At 52.2% G+C, this 15,783-nt stretch overlaps 5 protein-coding genes across 5 annotated transcripts; 3 read left to right on the top strand and 2 right to left on the bottom strand.

Annotated features, from left to right (window-relative positions):
• Positions 1-323: 323 nt before the first annotated feature.
• On the top strand, positions 324-3,727 carry QC761_111590 (uncharacterized protein; the record flags this gene model as incomplete). Its single annotated transcript, XM_062874442.1, has 3 exons — positions 324-2,247; positions 2,295-3,021; positions 3,217-3,727. The coding sequence occupies 3 exons, from the start codon at positions 324-326 to the stop codon at positions 3,725-3,727; spliced, it is 3,162 nt and encodes a 1,053-aa protein (XP_062737568.1).
• A 3,715-nt stretch (positions 3,728-7,442) lies between these two features.
• Positions 7,443-9,327, top strand: QC761_111580 (uncharacterized protein; the record flags this gene model as incomplete). Its single annotated transcript, XM_062874441.1, has 3 exons — positions 7,443-7,946; positions 8,017-8,645; positions 8,706-9,327. 3 exons carry the CDS (start codon positions 7,443-7,445, stop codon positions 9,325-9,327), a joined length of 1,755 nt encoding a protein of 584 aa, XP_062737567.1.
• A 955-nt stretch (positions 9,328-10,282) lies between these two features.
• On the top strand, positions 10,283-11,512 carry QC761_111570 (uncharacterized protein; the record flags this gene model as incomplete). Its single annotated transcript, XM_062874440.1, has 3 exons — positions 10,283-10,308; positions 10,377-10,522; positions 10,623-11,512. 3 exons carry the CDS (start codon positions 10,283-10,285, stop codon positions 11,510-11,512), a joined length of 1,062 nt encoding a protein of 353 aa, XP_062737566.1.
• Positions 11,513-13,187: 1,675 nt separating this feature from the next.
• Positions 13,188-13,738, bottom strand: QC761_111560 (uncharacterized protein; the record flags this gene model as incomplete). The annotated part of the gene is made up of 2 exons (XM_062874439.1): positions 13,188-13,290; positions 13,363-13,738. The coding sequence occupies 2 exons, from the start codon at positions 13,736-13,738 to the stop codon at positions 13,220-13,222; spliced, it is 447 nt and encodes a 148-aa protein (XP_062737565.1). The 3' UTR covers positions 13,188-13,219.
• Positions 13,739-14,668: 930 nt separating this feature from the next.
• Positions 14,669-15,256, bottom strand: QC761_111550 (uncharacterized protein; the record flags this gene model as incomplete). Its single annotated transcript, XM_062874438.1, has 2 exons — positions 14,669-15,015; positions 15,076-15,256. The coding sequence occupies 2 exons, from the start codon at positions 15,254-15,256 to the stop codon at positions 14,669-14,671; spliced, it is 528 nt and encodes a 175-aa protein (XP_062737564.1).
• Between the last annotated feature and the right edge of the window lie 527 nt (positions 15,257-15,783).

Raw genomic sequence — 15,783 nt, 5'->3', positions numbered from 1 at the left:
TGATTTTCCTTTTTGCTCTTCAAACTTCCCCGTCGCTGTTTTTTGTTTTCTCCACCTCTTGGTTCAATTGGCACTTGGCAAGAGGGAGGAGGGACGAATTGTTGTCACGTCTGATTCTGCGGTGCCTACACTCTCCGTCGGCTGTGTGAGACGGATGGTAAGATAGACCGGCAAAGGAACGAAAATCCGCTCACTCAGCTTCGTGTTTGTTGGATCGATGGGAAGGAATTGAGGTTGGATATATTGGAATGAGAGGATTTCGTTAAGACGGGAAATGTTTCTTCTCGATAAATCCACGACGACAACGATAGGCGCTGCCCGATATGCCCCCAGGTCCTCCGTGTCACGATGACCGATACTACCTCGAGGATGAAGAGGGTTATGTCTTTTCGGAGCCGTATTATCCCCCGGTGACATCGACAGCGCCTTCTTCACGGCCACAGATGATATCGGTACCATCAGCATCGTCAACGACTACGCGTAGACAACCAGTGACTGTGGCTACCAATACTGCCACTACGCGCCCGAGACCAGCTCTCGAGGAACAAGTTTCGCCTTTGGAGACTCGACCAGCAAGGAAACCGACCAATGCGTCTTCATCACAAACGCCATTATCACCACAGCGCGTGGGGACCGTGAGCAGTGGGGGGCGACATACTGTGTCCCCAGCCAGTTCCATCCATGAGGACCAGGAAGAAGATATTGTCCAGCAAGGGGATAGCGACGACATCGATCAGGAACAGCTGCAGCAATACTACGTATACGGCAGTGGAGGAGGCACAGCTTTGGGTCTTTCTTCGCCTCCCCATCATCAACACCACCAAGCTGCGGCACAGTCGGGTTGGCAAGCAGCTGGCAATGCGGGGTCCTTCCAGCAACAGCAGCAGCAGCATCAGGCGCAACAACAACAACAACAACAGTACAACGAATCCCTCTCAGCTTCCTCTTGGCCGAGACAACAGTCACAGCAGCAGCAGCAGCTTCCAGTGCCACAGCGACCCGATGTCCCACGCACAGAAAGCTATCCGCCAATCTGGCTCGCCTATGCTACCCAGAACAAGGACCTCCCGCCTGTGCCGCAACCATCACCTCCACAACCGCTTCGATCGCATCCTGTGGATGTGCCATTCCCACCTTCTCAATATTGGCGAGGGAGCCGGGACTTGCGAGAGTTGAACGAAGCGAGGGCGCGGGCGGCGCAGCCGGGTAAGGGTCCCATTCGGACTTCTTATGGGCCAGCTCCAGAACCGACATTATCGACGTCTGGGCCTCCGGTTACGGCTTCATGGCTGAATATCACGCCTCCTCCGAGCGAGCGGCAGCCTCCAAGAGAAGAAGAAATCACGCCTGTGCCACCTTCGGCGTGGAGATCTACCACGCAGACTAATAGCACTCCTAACCTTCGGCATCACTCTCGTTCGACAACGAGTCAAAATATGGTTCCTGAAAGGTTGAGGCAAAGTCAGCAGAGAGAGAGCCGTCCCAGTAATCTGACTCGATTGTCTTCAGGTCGGGGCAACCATGCGAACTCTGGGCCTTTTATGCATTATGAAGATCTCGATTATTTCAACCCGGGTCCGGGAACGGAACCAAAGGATGAATCCCAGATTGATGGGCAGATTCCTAGGCAGGATGCCATCCCGGATGTCCCACCAATAAATAAGAAATATTTGAAAGCTCAAAGGTCCTGGGATCGTCAGAGGAGACGCAAGAAGCAACAGCATGGAACTGGCTATGGTAGTCAGGGATGTTTCGGGTATTTGGGCTGCTGGATTGTGGAGCTGACATGTTGCTTCATCAGCCTTGTCTGTCTTGCTCTCACAATAGCAGTTTTCAAGATCCACGAAGGGCAGTCTTTGTCTGAATGGCCAATGGCGATATCTTTGAACACCCTCGTTGGGTTCTTGGTGGCGATAGCACAAGCTGCGCTGGTGGTGCCATTGGGAGAGGGATTGTCGCAGTTAAAATGGAACTCGTTTGCAAGAGGAGAGAAGGATATCAGAGATTATGGGGTGTTTGAAGATGCCAAAAGGACACCAATAGGGGGCATCAAGTTGATGTTGAAGAGAAAGGGGAGGGCACTGGGGATGTCAGCTGCAGCTTTGCTAACAACAGCTTTTCTGCTGTCGCCGTTGACCCAGGCGGCGATTACGTATCCTCTGAGTGATGGCGGTAGTGGGATTGCGGTAGGGGCGACGGCAACGGTGCCGAGGAGCGAGGCTTACACCCATCCTGAGCCTTACAATGGTACGCTCCTTGCCCCTTTATGTTTCCTATCAGCTAACAGGATGTAGCCCTCTCACCCGCCGAGATAACCTCCCTCCACAGCTCTCTGTTCCAACCACCCTCCTCACCCATTGCTCACCTCTCACCAACATGCTCGACCGGCTCGTGCACCTTCCCCGACTTTTCTTCCTTGGCAATCTGCTCCTCAACAGCAGATATAACCCCACGACTCAACGTCGCCCCTCCCACCCTCGTCTCCCCCCGAGCCACACTCCCAAATGGCATCCTCCTCACCACCGGCAACCTCAATATCACCTCTGCCATTAATACATCCTTCCTCCCTGTTCGCAACACATTAGGCTTCACCACAGGCGACGACACAGGGAAAACCACCTCTGGCATCGCCAATTTCTTTTTAATTTACACCACCTCAGACGAGTCAACCTCCGCCTTGGAGATCTTGTTCTATTTCTGCGTGAATACCTACCGTGTGGAGGTGTCTGAAGGGGTAGCAAAGACAAAGGTGGTGCACTCTTCTGCCTTGAGCAGTAGCAGCACGTCAAGGGTTGTTGTTGGGAAGAGGCAGGGGGAGTATACTGTCAACCGGGAGCACGCAAGCTATCTTCATCGTTACCTTTTAGGTTTGTTCAACGGGAATTACTCCACCAACTCTCCAGGGCAGATAGGTTCATCGGGGAGGGTGCTAGGGGAAGTCACTTCTGTTGTGGGAAATGATGATGCGAGGGAAGTGGTGGGTAATATCACGAGTAATATCGCCCTTGGGCTAACCAATGCGTATGTTTCATCCTCCTTCCTCCCCCCCTCCCCCCGCCTTTTTTTTATATTATCTATTTGTTTTTTTTTAAATTTTTATTTTATTTCTTCTTCTGTCACTCCTCCCACCTTGTCCAAAGAAACCCTTTTGACAAATGAGCGGGCTTGTTTTGCGACCCTTTGTAACGTGACAGAAGCTAACTTTGAGATCAATAGCCTCCGAGCCTCTCCCAACGCCGGCGGCCGCGTCATCTTGGCCTCAGGAACAGCAACCACGCCAGGAGGCACAGGTGACAGAGTCATATCAATCCACTGGCCCTACCTCTCCTTTTTGATCATCCAAGTCTCAGCCACAGTCATCTTTTTGCTAGGGATCATGATCCAGACCGCCGTCTGGGATGTTCCCGTCCTGAAAGGGGATCAACTAGCTGGCTTGGTGACTGTCTCGTCGACAGATAAGGCTCGGTTGGAGGATTACATGGAGGATGAGAGGGAGGGGATAACGGCGGCGGCTGATAAGGAGACCGGCGGGGAGGAGGCGACCGGGGGTGTAAGAAACCGGGGGAGGAGGGGACTAAAGGGAGTGAAGGGACGGTTTATGGATAGGGGGGGTGAATGGGGGTTGGAGGTGGTGGTGGATTTGGGGAATGGGGTGCATAATAGGAGGAGTAATGGTGAGGTGTTTGGGGGGAATAATGGGAATGGGAATGGAAATGGGGTTACGTGATGACGTGCTTGAATAGGTAGCTTGGTTTTGTGTATTTTTATTTAGTGGGAACGAAATGTGTTTGTACCTGATCCTTGCCAGCCTACCTGTGATGGCGTTTGATGATGCTGTTGTTGGCTAAAAAAAGGCATCAGAAATGGATATCTACCTATGAGAGCTTCCACCTCTGTGCTTGAGTACAAGCACTTTTTGTAATGCGAGAGCCCTTAAAAACAACCCACTTCGGCCCAGTCATTGGGCGCTTTGCTGAGTGGTTCCGGCGTATGTAGTGTTGTTGATGGTGGATATCATCGTCGTGGACCTCTCAACTTTGGATAGGCCACCGAGTTTTGACTTGGAATGCCACTACTCAGTAGCTTTGTACTGAGTCATGATCAAGGCTTGAGATGGATTCCAATCACCATGTAAGTACTACGTAAGAGGCTGGGTGTTTGATATGACTGTTATTGGTCTCTTTGTGTGAAGGATCTTGTCTTGCCAGAGCGGCAGGGCTCTTACAGATTGCTGTACCCCTCTCTGATTTGATAGGAGCTTGAAGAATAATGGCCCTAGTGCTTCTAGTTTCGAACCGGCATCAAAGCTGCCGAGGGCTCAGTAAGAAGCCGTCAGAGAACTTTCCCGTCGAGGAAAGAGCCTCAAAAAATAGATCAAAGCCACACGCCAACCAACCCAACAGTTGGAAAGGGCAAACATGCAATCATTGCGCTTCTTCTTAACGAACCTCTGGCGCTTACTGCTCGCCTCGAATGCAAGCGTCCTGCATAGGTACCCCCCCATCGACGGCAAGGTGGATAGGAAACCACTTACACTGGCGATAAACATGCTCACAGAAAGACAGCTGCAGTCAGAGCAACATCCTACCTAACCGACTTGCTGACCAACCCCGTCTCAAGCTGGCCACACCATAGCTTCAGAACGGGGTGCTCGCCATACACCACAGTCGCCGCACACCCCGTGTTTCTGTCAAGCACACGCACATGCACACCGGGACCACGAACTGGCACTCGAACTAGACAGACTGACAGGGCAAGGGCCGGCAGCGGGCAGCCATTGAGAAGTGCAGTTCTTGGCCGGGTTTGTGGTCGAGTTGGGTCCCGATTCCATCCATCCACACCTACGGTGTATCGAATCATTGTTAAGACCTGATGGCCCGTCTGTTCCGTCGAGAGCGAGTTGACGACGAGAAAACCGGCAGCGGATGGCACGACCGATAAAAGCTCCGTACTCACCCCGAAGGCTCGTATCGGCTGCAACGATAAGCCCCCCCCCCCCAACTGCTTGATGAAGATCCCCTATTCTGCCGAATGCCAGCCGAAAACTTCTGTGTGGGTTCAAGGTGTAGTGTTATTCTCTCCCCCCTCCCCCTCTCCCCGCAAACGTTGGAGACACATGTTTTCGGGCAGATTGCGACCACCACGCGTGATTGGATCCTGACGACCCTGTCGTGCAATTGCGGCCGTCTTGTTTCGGCAGAGCAATGGCTCTGAACATTCTCGGTCCAGAGACAAAATACCTCACCACGGCCTGCTGTGGACTGCTTGTCGTCATGCTGTAACGATTTGTAAACACACACATTTTCGGGATAACCTTACAAGATTGGACAGACTAGGGAGTCAAGTCAGTGTCTTTGTCTTTCTGTCCCCCCTCTTGTCGCCACCGTGGACGAACAAGTGCTTGCCAGATAGGGACTGACACACCCCAAAAGCTTACGAGCCACACACACCTTGGCGCCATAGAAGCAAAGGCAAAGCTCGCGGGCGGTGGGCCAATAATCATCGGGTTGACCGTCGTGGGAAGCGTTGGCCCGTAGGAGGAGGGCAGATGCAAGGTGAGGCTGCGGGCACACTTAACTGCGGAGTGAGAATGCAACAGCGGCACGATTCAGACTTTAGCGGGCCGCACTTTTGGCTTTGTTTTATTCTATATTATTTTTTTTTTTTTTTTGCTTCCAAGAGAGGTGTGTCAGCAAGATATCAAAAAGGCCGAAAGTGAATGGATGACAGGAGTAGAAGCAATAACAAAGCCCAAAGGGGACATTGGCCGTGATTGGCTAGGCCCAAGGGAGGTTTGGTATCACAGGTATCAATGCATGAGGGCAGAGATGAAGCCGCACCAGTGAGGAAGCGTGGGGAAAGGTAGTGGCCGGCTGGAAAGAGACAGGCCCCGAGGAGGATATGATAGGGTGGAAAAACCATGTGAATTTTGGACCTACCGACGTCGAGAAGGGGCCACGATGGATGAGAATGTGAGGCGGGAATGTGATGCAAGAAGGGAAGCGTCCAATGCCAAGGGAGATAGGGATCGGTAGGCTGTATGTGGGATTGACAGATCTGGACATGCCGAAGTGTCTCGTACAGATAGGGAAGGAGTCGGCACCAGGTTGCACAGGCTGCTGCCACCACTCATCCTCTGATAATACCCTCACCGTAGGTGAAGTGAAAGAGAAAAAGTTGTTCGTGAACAAAGCTAGAGAAAAGCGTGGGGAAGACTGAGACGGCAATGGTAGGCTAGTGGACGCCCGCCCACGGGGAACATGGGTGGTAGCCTATCGGATGCGCCCAATTGCGGTGAGGCTAGCGGCATGGACGGTATGACCCGGTGAAGTCGACCATCCGGCGCCGTCGTCTTTCTGGCGACAACTCGGCATCTTGAACAGTGACGGTCTTTCTCGTCTGGCACGACAAGGAGCTGGAGCTGGAAGCTAGGTGGTTTTGGTCCATCTAGACCAACGGTGCCATTGGCCGGTCTGCGGTGTGAGGTGGACAATTGTGACAATCTACAGAGTTACCTGACCTACAGGGACTAGACCACCACCGAAAAAAAAAACGTGGTGACATTTTTGCAGCCGAATGAGAGCTTCCAGCAGCAGCAACCAGCGTCAGCGTATCGCGCCTGTCTGCAAAATTAATTCCCCTGGTCCGCCCATGATTGGAGACCCAGCTCATAACTCGAGGACTCGAGTCCAGCTGTTTCTGGCGCAGATGGTACCATCGACTTTATGCTTGGGGTCCCCACTGTTGCCATCGCTGTTGCTGCTGCTGCTGCTGCTGCTGCTGCTGCTACTAATGCTAATGCTGCTGACCAGACAGACAGACTCTTCTGTTTTGCGCAGTGCAGTGGTCTTCTCTATAGCTATTTTGTATATCATTTCCTCAGCCACACCTCCATCCAAACCGACATCTCCCGTCCCCCGCAAAAACACCAAACGAGTTCATCCTGGCTCTGGTTCCCACTATCTCCGGCCTCGGCGCTACACCACAAGACCTCCTTGCTGAAGCACGACACCGAGCTCCCCCATCCACAACGCCGCAACGTTGCTCGGTAAAAGCTACTGGCGCCGACTTGGAGTGTCTTCAGAGTGCAACCGGTCCCTCTAGCCCAGAGTTTTACTTCCACCGCCGCCGCCCGACGACACCGTCTGTGTCTGTGGGTCATCGAACCTTTCCTCTGCCAGGGGGACTCACCGTTCTTTTACCTCTATACTCACGGTCCCTGTGCTGTACACCGAGGCCTATTGTTCCCCCGGACCCCGATTGCCTTTCTTTGGGCTCTCCGTCGGCCCTCTCACAACCGCCGCTGGGCTTGCTTTTGGGTCACTCTTCTAGAATAGCCACCATCCTCAAAGGTGTGAGTGGGGTGTGCGGACCGCCCGAGGATTGAGCAACCGGGCAAAAAGGAGTCTGATGTTCTAACGGCTGGACTTGATCATGTAAGTATGCAGGCTCTCAACTTGGACGAGCCTCCTCAGAAGGAAGATGATGGTCGAGCACAACAGCAGCAACCCCATCAGCAGCAGCAGCAGCAGCAGCTACACCATCCACAACATCAACAGCCACCACCCGGAAGTCCGGTCGCCGGCACCGGCGGCCTGGTAAATGGCGGCGGGGACTATGGCCGACAACATGAGGGTGGCTCGCCCATGAGGCAGAATACCACCTCTTCAACAACCACAGTGGCCTCCCTGGCGTCGCTAGCCACTGGAGGGACGACGCCTACGCCTTACAGCTTGGAGGCGCATACGCCTTCATCACCTAGTCTTGCCACCACCGCTCAAGCTGCTGCACAAGCTGTCTTTTCCGCGAGGGATGGGGCAGACGTCACGGCCCAGCGCAGGGCCAGTCGCCGTCGAACGGGGCCCTTGAACCCCGAGCAGCGGGAGAAGGCCTCGCTCATCCGTAAGATGGGTGCATGCGGGGACTGTAAACGAAGACGAGTTGCTGTGAGTTGCTGCCAAGTTCATACGAGCAAACACCAAAGTCAGAACGCCACCTACTTACACGCGTATCTAGTGCCATCCTAGCCATCACAATACGACCTGGGCTGCGCTTGCCAAAAAATTCGGGAATGGCTCGTCGTCACAAAGTGCCAATGGACGCCCACTGAGCCCGGCCATGTCAAAGTTCCAGTCTCTGCTGACTCAGGAACCTGAGGACATGGTACAGATCCCCAACTTCCATGAGCGGCTCAACCAGATGAACCCAAATGATTCTCGGATTAGAACGCCGCTACCATCCGGGCCCCGGCCGGAGAGGCCAACAAGTCTGATTCCAGTGGCTGGTTTGGAGTCCTTCAGAGTTGATCTTCAAGGAAGCGCATCTCGGATCCTGGCAAGCCCTCTTCGCAGTCGATATGCCAGCGTTTCAACCATGCTTGTCCGGTGGCAGGACGACATTGAAGATGCCGGTGGATCCAAGAACGATATTGAGGAACTGGCCAGGGTGCTCACAGACGATTACAACTACTCGGTCACCATCAAGAACATTCCGTCGTCGGGAGACCCTAGCAACAGCTCCTATTTGTGGCTGAACAGGGAAGTAAACACGTTTGTTACCAGCCACAACCAACGGGACACTTTGAAGATTTTCTACTACAGCGGGCATAGCTACTTGGGAGAGGACCGGGACACCATGATCTCCAGGTTTGTATTTTTTTTGTCGGATTTAGTGCTGGTCAAGGTATCAGCTGACCGAATAATCAGTTCCAAGAAAGCAACACCCGGCTCGGATATTCCATGGAAGATGATCCAAGGGATGTTTGAAAATATCTGTTCTGATGCCCTAATTCTCCTGGATTGTGCGTACTATCCGCTCTATCAAACAGTACGCCGGCAAGGAATCCTCGAGTTAATCGCTGCCTCTGCTGGTGAAGACCACGCCAAACTTTTGGGTCGGAGCGCCTTCACCCGGGCCTTAACGGAACAACTGAAGACAAGGGCCGTTCACAAGTTCAAAGAAGCCTACTCTGCAAGCGAACTTCACGCCAAGCTGGTTTCAGTATACCCAAGTTTGGTACGGGAACAGAACCAGGAAATCATCACATCGTTTCCCACCCCGCTGTTTGTACAGCTATCCGGCAACAAGGTGTTACCATCCATTCTTTTGGCTCCGTTGGTGGCGCGGCAACCGGGAGACCTAACACCCTCGCCTTATACCCCGGACTCCCCGGCCGCCGGAACCTCACAACTCAGTCTGACGTTTCAAATATCGGACGATAATACGTTTAACATGGAGAGCTGGGCGGAGTGGCTCCGTTCCATGCCTCAAGGAATCAAGGACCTGAAGATTGATGGCCCATATCGCAGTTCGCCGTGGGCAAGATGATGGACTTTGAGCGCAAGGCGAAATGGCTGTTGGTCACTTAGCATTGAGGACCCTCGTTCCAAGCGGCGTCCTTCGGGTTTTTTTTTGTCCACGACGTGCGGCAACGTTTCAGTGACTTGGCTTTTTTTTCGCTCCAACAGGCGAGAGAATAGGAAAGAAGAGATTGCTTTGCTTTTTAAAAAATAAAAAATAAAGTTGGAGGATCTTTTCTTTTCATTTCGCCCCCTTTTTTTTTGGTCAAACACATCGGCAACGTTTTTGGATCAGCGAGTTTTTGATACAGGTCTTTTATGTGTGGTGGTTAGCCAGCATGCCTCGACGGTTTCACGATTTAACGGACGAGTATACATCTATCTTGGAAGGGCCTCGCGGATAGAGGTGCGGCTTCCGAAGGAGAAGATACAAAAAGCATAGTTTTGTTCTTTTGCTGGTGATTATGTTTATAATGAGTATAGAGATGCCGATCATACGGCGGAAACCGGGCGGCTGCCGAGTGGGGTTGGCCGAGTTCAGGCGGGGCCGAGCCGAATATCGGTCACGGAGCCCTGTCTTGGCATTAAACCCGATGGTGATGGTCATTGGGAATTGGAAGAGATTGGACTAATGCAATATGCAATGTGACCAAGTTATTGTTCGCCGTATTCTTGGATTTCCGTTTAGATTGTTGTGTCTCTGGCAAAGCCGATGTATCTATCGGTGATTCTGCAGAGGAACTTTCCGCTTATCGATATATTGACCAAGGCAGACTGTTTGGCTGACATTTCGCGCAGCCTTTGTTTGTATGAGACTTGGGTGTTGGACAACAGAAGTATATATTGTTCTGATCGAGCACTTTTTTTTTGGGGTGGGGAGGGGTTTTTTTATCGTTATTCTTCGCAATTTCGTTCAGTCTTTAGGGGCTACTACTATGCACAGTTGCTCGAATTACTTACCCTACTGATCAAAACTCACAACCATGGCAAGACACATCGCCGTCATCGGGTACGTCTCCCATCCCACACCACATTTTGTTTTTTTCGCCTCACCTCACTAACACATCCACTACATAGCTCCGGCGTAACCGGCATCTCCTCCGCCCTCCTCCTCCTCCGCGCCGGCCACCGAGTCACAATCATCGCAAAAGACTTCCCCGCCCCGTTTGAGACAATCGACCCAATCACCCAGATCAACTACACCTCCCCCTGGGGCGGCGCCCGTATGTTTTCCCCTTTCCTTTCCCCCCTTCCATCCACCACGATCCTAAACATGAAAAGACAACCGCTGGGTCCCACCCCACCCCTCAAACCCCCAAGCAGTATTCGAACACCCCCTCTCCATCACCACCTTCTCCCACATGAAGTCCCTCTTTGCATCCCACCCAACCACCGCGGGAATAACCTTCCTCAAAGGAGTCGAATACCTCGAATCCCCGGGACCCGAATACTTATCCCTCACCCCCGCCACCGCAGCATCCCTCCAACTCCCTGGTTTCCGCCTCCTCCCCCAGTCGGAATTCCCCGACCAGAAAGTGAAATGGGGGTGCGAGTACGAGACCTACTGCGTCAACCCAATGGTTTACTTATCTTTTCTGCTGAGGAGGTTTGTTCACCGAGGGGGGAGGGTGTTGAAACATGCGCTGAGGTCCCCGGTGGAGGTTTTCGCTCTGTCGGAGAGATCAACCCCTTCCCTAAAAAACGGGGGGGTAGACGCCGTGGTTAACGCCTCCGGGTTCGGGTTCGGGGGGGATGAAAATATGTTTATCACACGGGGGCAGACAGTTCTCGTCGCGGAAGAGTGCGACGCTACTGTCACCCGACAAAATGCCGACGGTTCGTGGACTTTCTGCGTGCCGAGGGGGTTTGAAGGGGGAACGGTGATTGGGGGGACGAAGGAGGTTGATGATTGGGGGGTGGAACCCAGGCCGGAGACAAGAGAAAAACTGTTGGAGATGTTCAAGGGGACGTGTCCTCAGATACTAAATGGGAAGGGGGAGTTTACCGTCATGGGAGATATTGTTGGACGACGGCCTAGTAGGAGGGGTGGGCCCAGGATTGAGGGGGAGGTGCTGGAAGGAGGGAAGGGGTTTGTGATGCATGCTTATGGGTTGGGGGGGAGGGGGTATGAGCTTTCTTGGGGCGTGGCTGAGAGGGTGGTGGAGGGGGTGGAGGGGTATTTTAGGGGGTTGAGGGGGGAGAGTAAGATTTGAGGGTTGGTGGTTATAAAGGAGAAGGGAAGGATACCTATGTCATCTCATATTTATGTGTGGAGAACAAGACGCAAAAAATTACATACAACACCGAGGATTCCCCAGTGGTCACCCACCTGAGTACTGATTCGGCCCTCAGCTGTTTGACTCGGGCAGAGCGGACGGGATGCCGTATTTTCAGCTGGGTGTGGTCGTATGTGACGGTTTGGGTCAGGGGATGGGTTCATGTGTAGACAATGAGACTGAGGGAAAAAAACAGGAAAAATACATACAACACCGAGGATTCCCCAGTGGTCACCCACCTGAGTACTAGTTCGGCGTTCAGCTGTTTGACGAGGGCAGAGCGGACGGGATGCCGTATTTTCAGCTGACTGTGGTCGTATGTGACAGAGATCGACTAACCTGGGGTATATATGGTATAGGGACTGTATCTCACGACATGCTCGCCAGTTGACTGCATAGCTAAGGTACCTTACTTAGACAAAACAACAAACAACACGCTGTGGGATATTTTCCATGACCTTGATTTAACGCTCCTTCATGCCCGATCCTGAGGTTTGTTTCCAAGTCTTCAGAGTTATAATCATTCTCAGTTGAACCATGGACTTGACCGCCGCACGAAAAGATCAGGCAAGACCCTGCCCAAAGTGTTTCGAGCTGTCTTACCATTCAGGTCATCATGGGACCAAACCATAAACTTAGAGCCTCTGAATACGGGAAATCCAAAAAGATGCCCTGTAATAGACAATTTAGGCGGTGAGCATTTACTTACCTACCGTAGTTATCGTGGGTGTGATCTGGAGTAAGCCGTAGCTCCTGGTGGCTTGACATCCTCGTTAGCTTTCAGGCACCGCTTTACCAAGAGCCATCACTTCGTATTCACATCTTGTTCGGGCTATCCGTAAAAGTTCAAGTCTTATCACCATGACCGTCCCAACCCCATTCAACAACAGCGCCTTCTGTGATATCACAATCGCAATGGCTTCAGTTTCTCAGTCTTCAGTGCTCGTGTGATCTTGAACATGGTGAACACCAAAGAAGGAAAACTTGCTACAAGAAGATTCATCATGGCACTGCCCTGAACATAAGATGTCTACATAAACTCTCACCTCCCTCGGGTCTTCCTATAATATCTCCCCAGTCTCAACATCCACACATTTGTCAACACCAACCTTCGTTCCGAACAAGCTACCCAACCACCCTCCTAACCACCCTCCTAACCACCCTCCTAACCACCCTCCTAACCACCCTCGCCCTCACCCCCGTCCTCACCTCCGCCCAAATGCTCGCCATCATCGAGACCAACCCCCAATATTCCGTGAGTGGCAGCTCCTCGACTGATGAGAAAAAAAAATCTCGTGTTAGGCCCCTCCAGTTTTCCGTCGTGCTGGATTACCAGGAAGAGAAGGTACAAGTGCTCGGGAAATTGGGTTTGATGACAGCCTTCTAAGGGGCAAGGGGTGGAGATAGAGGGGTGGTTTACTTTTTTTTTTTTTTTTTTCTTCTCCGTTTGACCCCTTCTTTTTGAGAAGACGAGCGTTCAGGGTACGAAGTTGGTGGCACTACCAAGGCACCATGGCATGTGATTAAACCTTATTCGGGCCAGGTTCATTACATACGACCGTAGGTAGCCAGTTGAAATTACAAAGACAAGAAAACCGCAGCACTACAATCCTCCATCCATTCTCCCTCCTCTTCTTAAACTCATCACATCCAAAACCCAACACACTGATACTTCCTCACCTTGTTAGTCCAGCATGCTGGCGGAACATCCGGGCCTAAAACAAGGTCAGCATGATCCATACGGGCATGAGAAACAGCAAGAGGAAAAAGAAGGGAAAAAAACCAACAATTATAGATAGTAGTATCATCCGAAGAGCAAAGCTGCGACCTCCCACTCGCATCGCGTATAGTGATTACACCGCCAATAACAACGCACACCTTGTACCCATTCGTCCACTTGCCGTCCGTGCAAGACGTGTCCAACTTGCTGTCCAACCCGCGGACGGTGGAGAGGACGGTGCCTTTACCGGTACAGGACGAGCCCACAGTAGGGGCGTGCTGGGTACCGAAGTTGACGATGGAATATGACTTGGCGCCATCGTAGCAGTTTCTACTGTCGAAGTATGTCGGGTTGGTCTCGACAATCCCTAGGAACTGCTGGGCGGAGGCAGTGGCGGTGAATAAACCGAGCATGGCTGTGACGAAGAGTGATGGCAAGACCATGGTTGCGGGTCGAGTTCTCCTTGAGGCTTATGGTCTGTTTTCTGCTGAGGTCACTAAGATTTCTAGGAAAGCAATGTGAGAAAGAGGCTGGGTCTTATACATCTCATCTGATGGCTATCAAGCTTTTCCATGTAGTCAGCCTTCCTCTCTTGGCTCATCATCAGAATATCGGATGCACAACCACCCGAGCAAGTTGAAGTCGCTTCGCAGCAATGGCTGTAAAAGGTCGACGTGAGTAGGGCTGGAAGCCACTCCCGCGGTGATCTTGATACTACCATAGAGAGACTGAAAAAGTGTTGGTAATATAACCATCTGCTTATAAAGACTCCGAATGCGACCATGACAACCATGACTAGAAGGGGTGCCTAATAGCCAAGGCGAATCCTTTAACCACCTGGGGCTACCGCTTACTCATATCCCAGGACTCAGATGGTCAAATATCTACGGAAGAGTTTACTGGCTAAATCGTGTTTTAAGGCAATGTTCTCCAAGAACCCTTTTACGCTCAAATCGATAATTGGTTCGGTGTCCAAGACGACATGAGAGCTAAACCAAAGAGCCACGCCACGGTAGAGCCTGATAGATATCATTGCTTTCGTTTTCTGAAACCATCGAGTTCACCAGTTCCATAAACTCAGCTGATGACCGTCGAAACTGACCGACCACCAGCACACCCTCCATTTCGCACATGGCGGATCTTGAATTTGACATCCCAATCCACTTGAAATTTGTACAGAGTTGTGTTTCGACCTGCGCAGCCCCCCCTTCCCTACCATGCGATATCAAACCCATAAAAACGCCCTTTGCCAGACCGAACCCCTCTGATATCCCCATCGTGTCTGGTATCATGCTCATTCCATATATTACAAATCCCTCGCGTATGCTTGCCTTCTTCCATGGCCACCATTCCATATCACAACCCCCCCACCATCACCTCCCCTCCCCCCTCTCTTCCCCAAACCTCTTCCTCCTCTCACTCACAAAGCCCCCTATCCTCTCCGGCCGTTCCAACTTCTCCATCTCTCTCCTCGCAATCTCCCTATCCTTCTCGGGCAAACCCCACCACTCCCTCAAAAACTTCTCCTGCTCCAGCTTCCTCCTCGCCTTCCTCTCCTTTTCCTTTTGTCTCTCCACCCGCTTCTCAAACCACTCCTCCCTCGCGGCGTCCTGTTCCTCGGGCGTGGCGTGGATCTTCATGCAGTTGTTCATCACGTGGAGGGGTCCGCGGCAGAGAAAAGGCGCGGAGAAGGTGCGGCCTTGGGCACAGTCTGCAAATGCTGGGAGGGGGTTAGCGAGGTACTGGCGAGAAGGGGGGAGGGGGGGGGCGGAATGAATACCTTTAATCTCAGGCCCGCACTTCGCCCTCACCCGGGCATAAAACACATCCCTCACCTGCGCCTCCTGCGACGCCGACAGCGGTAGCGGGTTCCGCGAGGGGATCGGTCTGGCTTTTGCTGCTGCTGGGTCGGAGGAGGAGGAGGAGGAGGAGGAGGAGGAGGAGGCGCTCATTGTTGCCATGGGGGGGTTGTTGGGGGTCGAGCTCGATAGAGGTCAAGGTTCTGGCGATGGAGGGGTCAGACGGTCGGTACAGCAGTTGAAATACTTGTGTTCTCTTATTATGGGGCAAGATCCCCTGTGAATTGGCAAAAACAAAAAAAGATCAAACTGCAGAGAATTGGTGTTTTCTTCGAACTTGTATTTCCTTGCGCAACATTGACGAACCACCTCCAAGTCGAACGCTCGAACCACTCACCCTCAAACAAGCTCCAAAACTGCAGCCACAACCACCCATCAACATGGGTTAAGCTTCAGCCACTATATAACCCTAACCCTCTTACTTAAACCAACAACTGCTCCTCCCCTAACCCATCACCTGCTCATTCCTTATCTCATTAAGATCTTCCCTGTCACGGGTTATATATCAACTAAAACATTTGGCCAAAACCAAAAATAAAGAGTACATGCCAGCGAGCTTTCTGATTTTCCCGTCATCATAGAAAGACAGCTTGTCACATTTTGAAGGCAGTCTTCAGTCATACCCTAAA

Source organism: Podospora bellae-mahoneyi (assembly GCF_035222275.1).
Source record: "Podospora bellae-mahoneyi strain CBS 112042 chromosome 1 map unlocalized CBS112042p_1, whole genome shotgun sequence".
Taxonomy (NCBI): domain Eukaryota; kingdom Fungi; phylum Ascomycota; class Sordariomycetes; order Sordariales; family Podosporaceae; genus Podospora; species Podospora bellae-mahoneyi.
The sequence above is the reverse complement of the archived record's forward strand: the minus strand, read 5'-3'. Positions and strand labels throughout refer to the sequence as shown.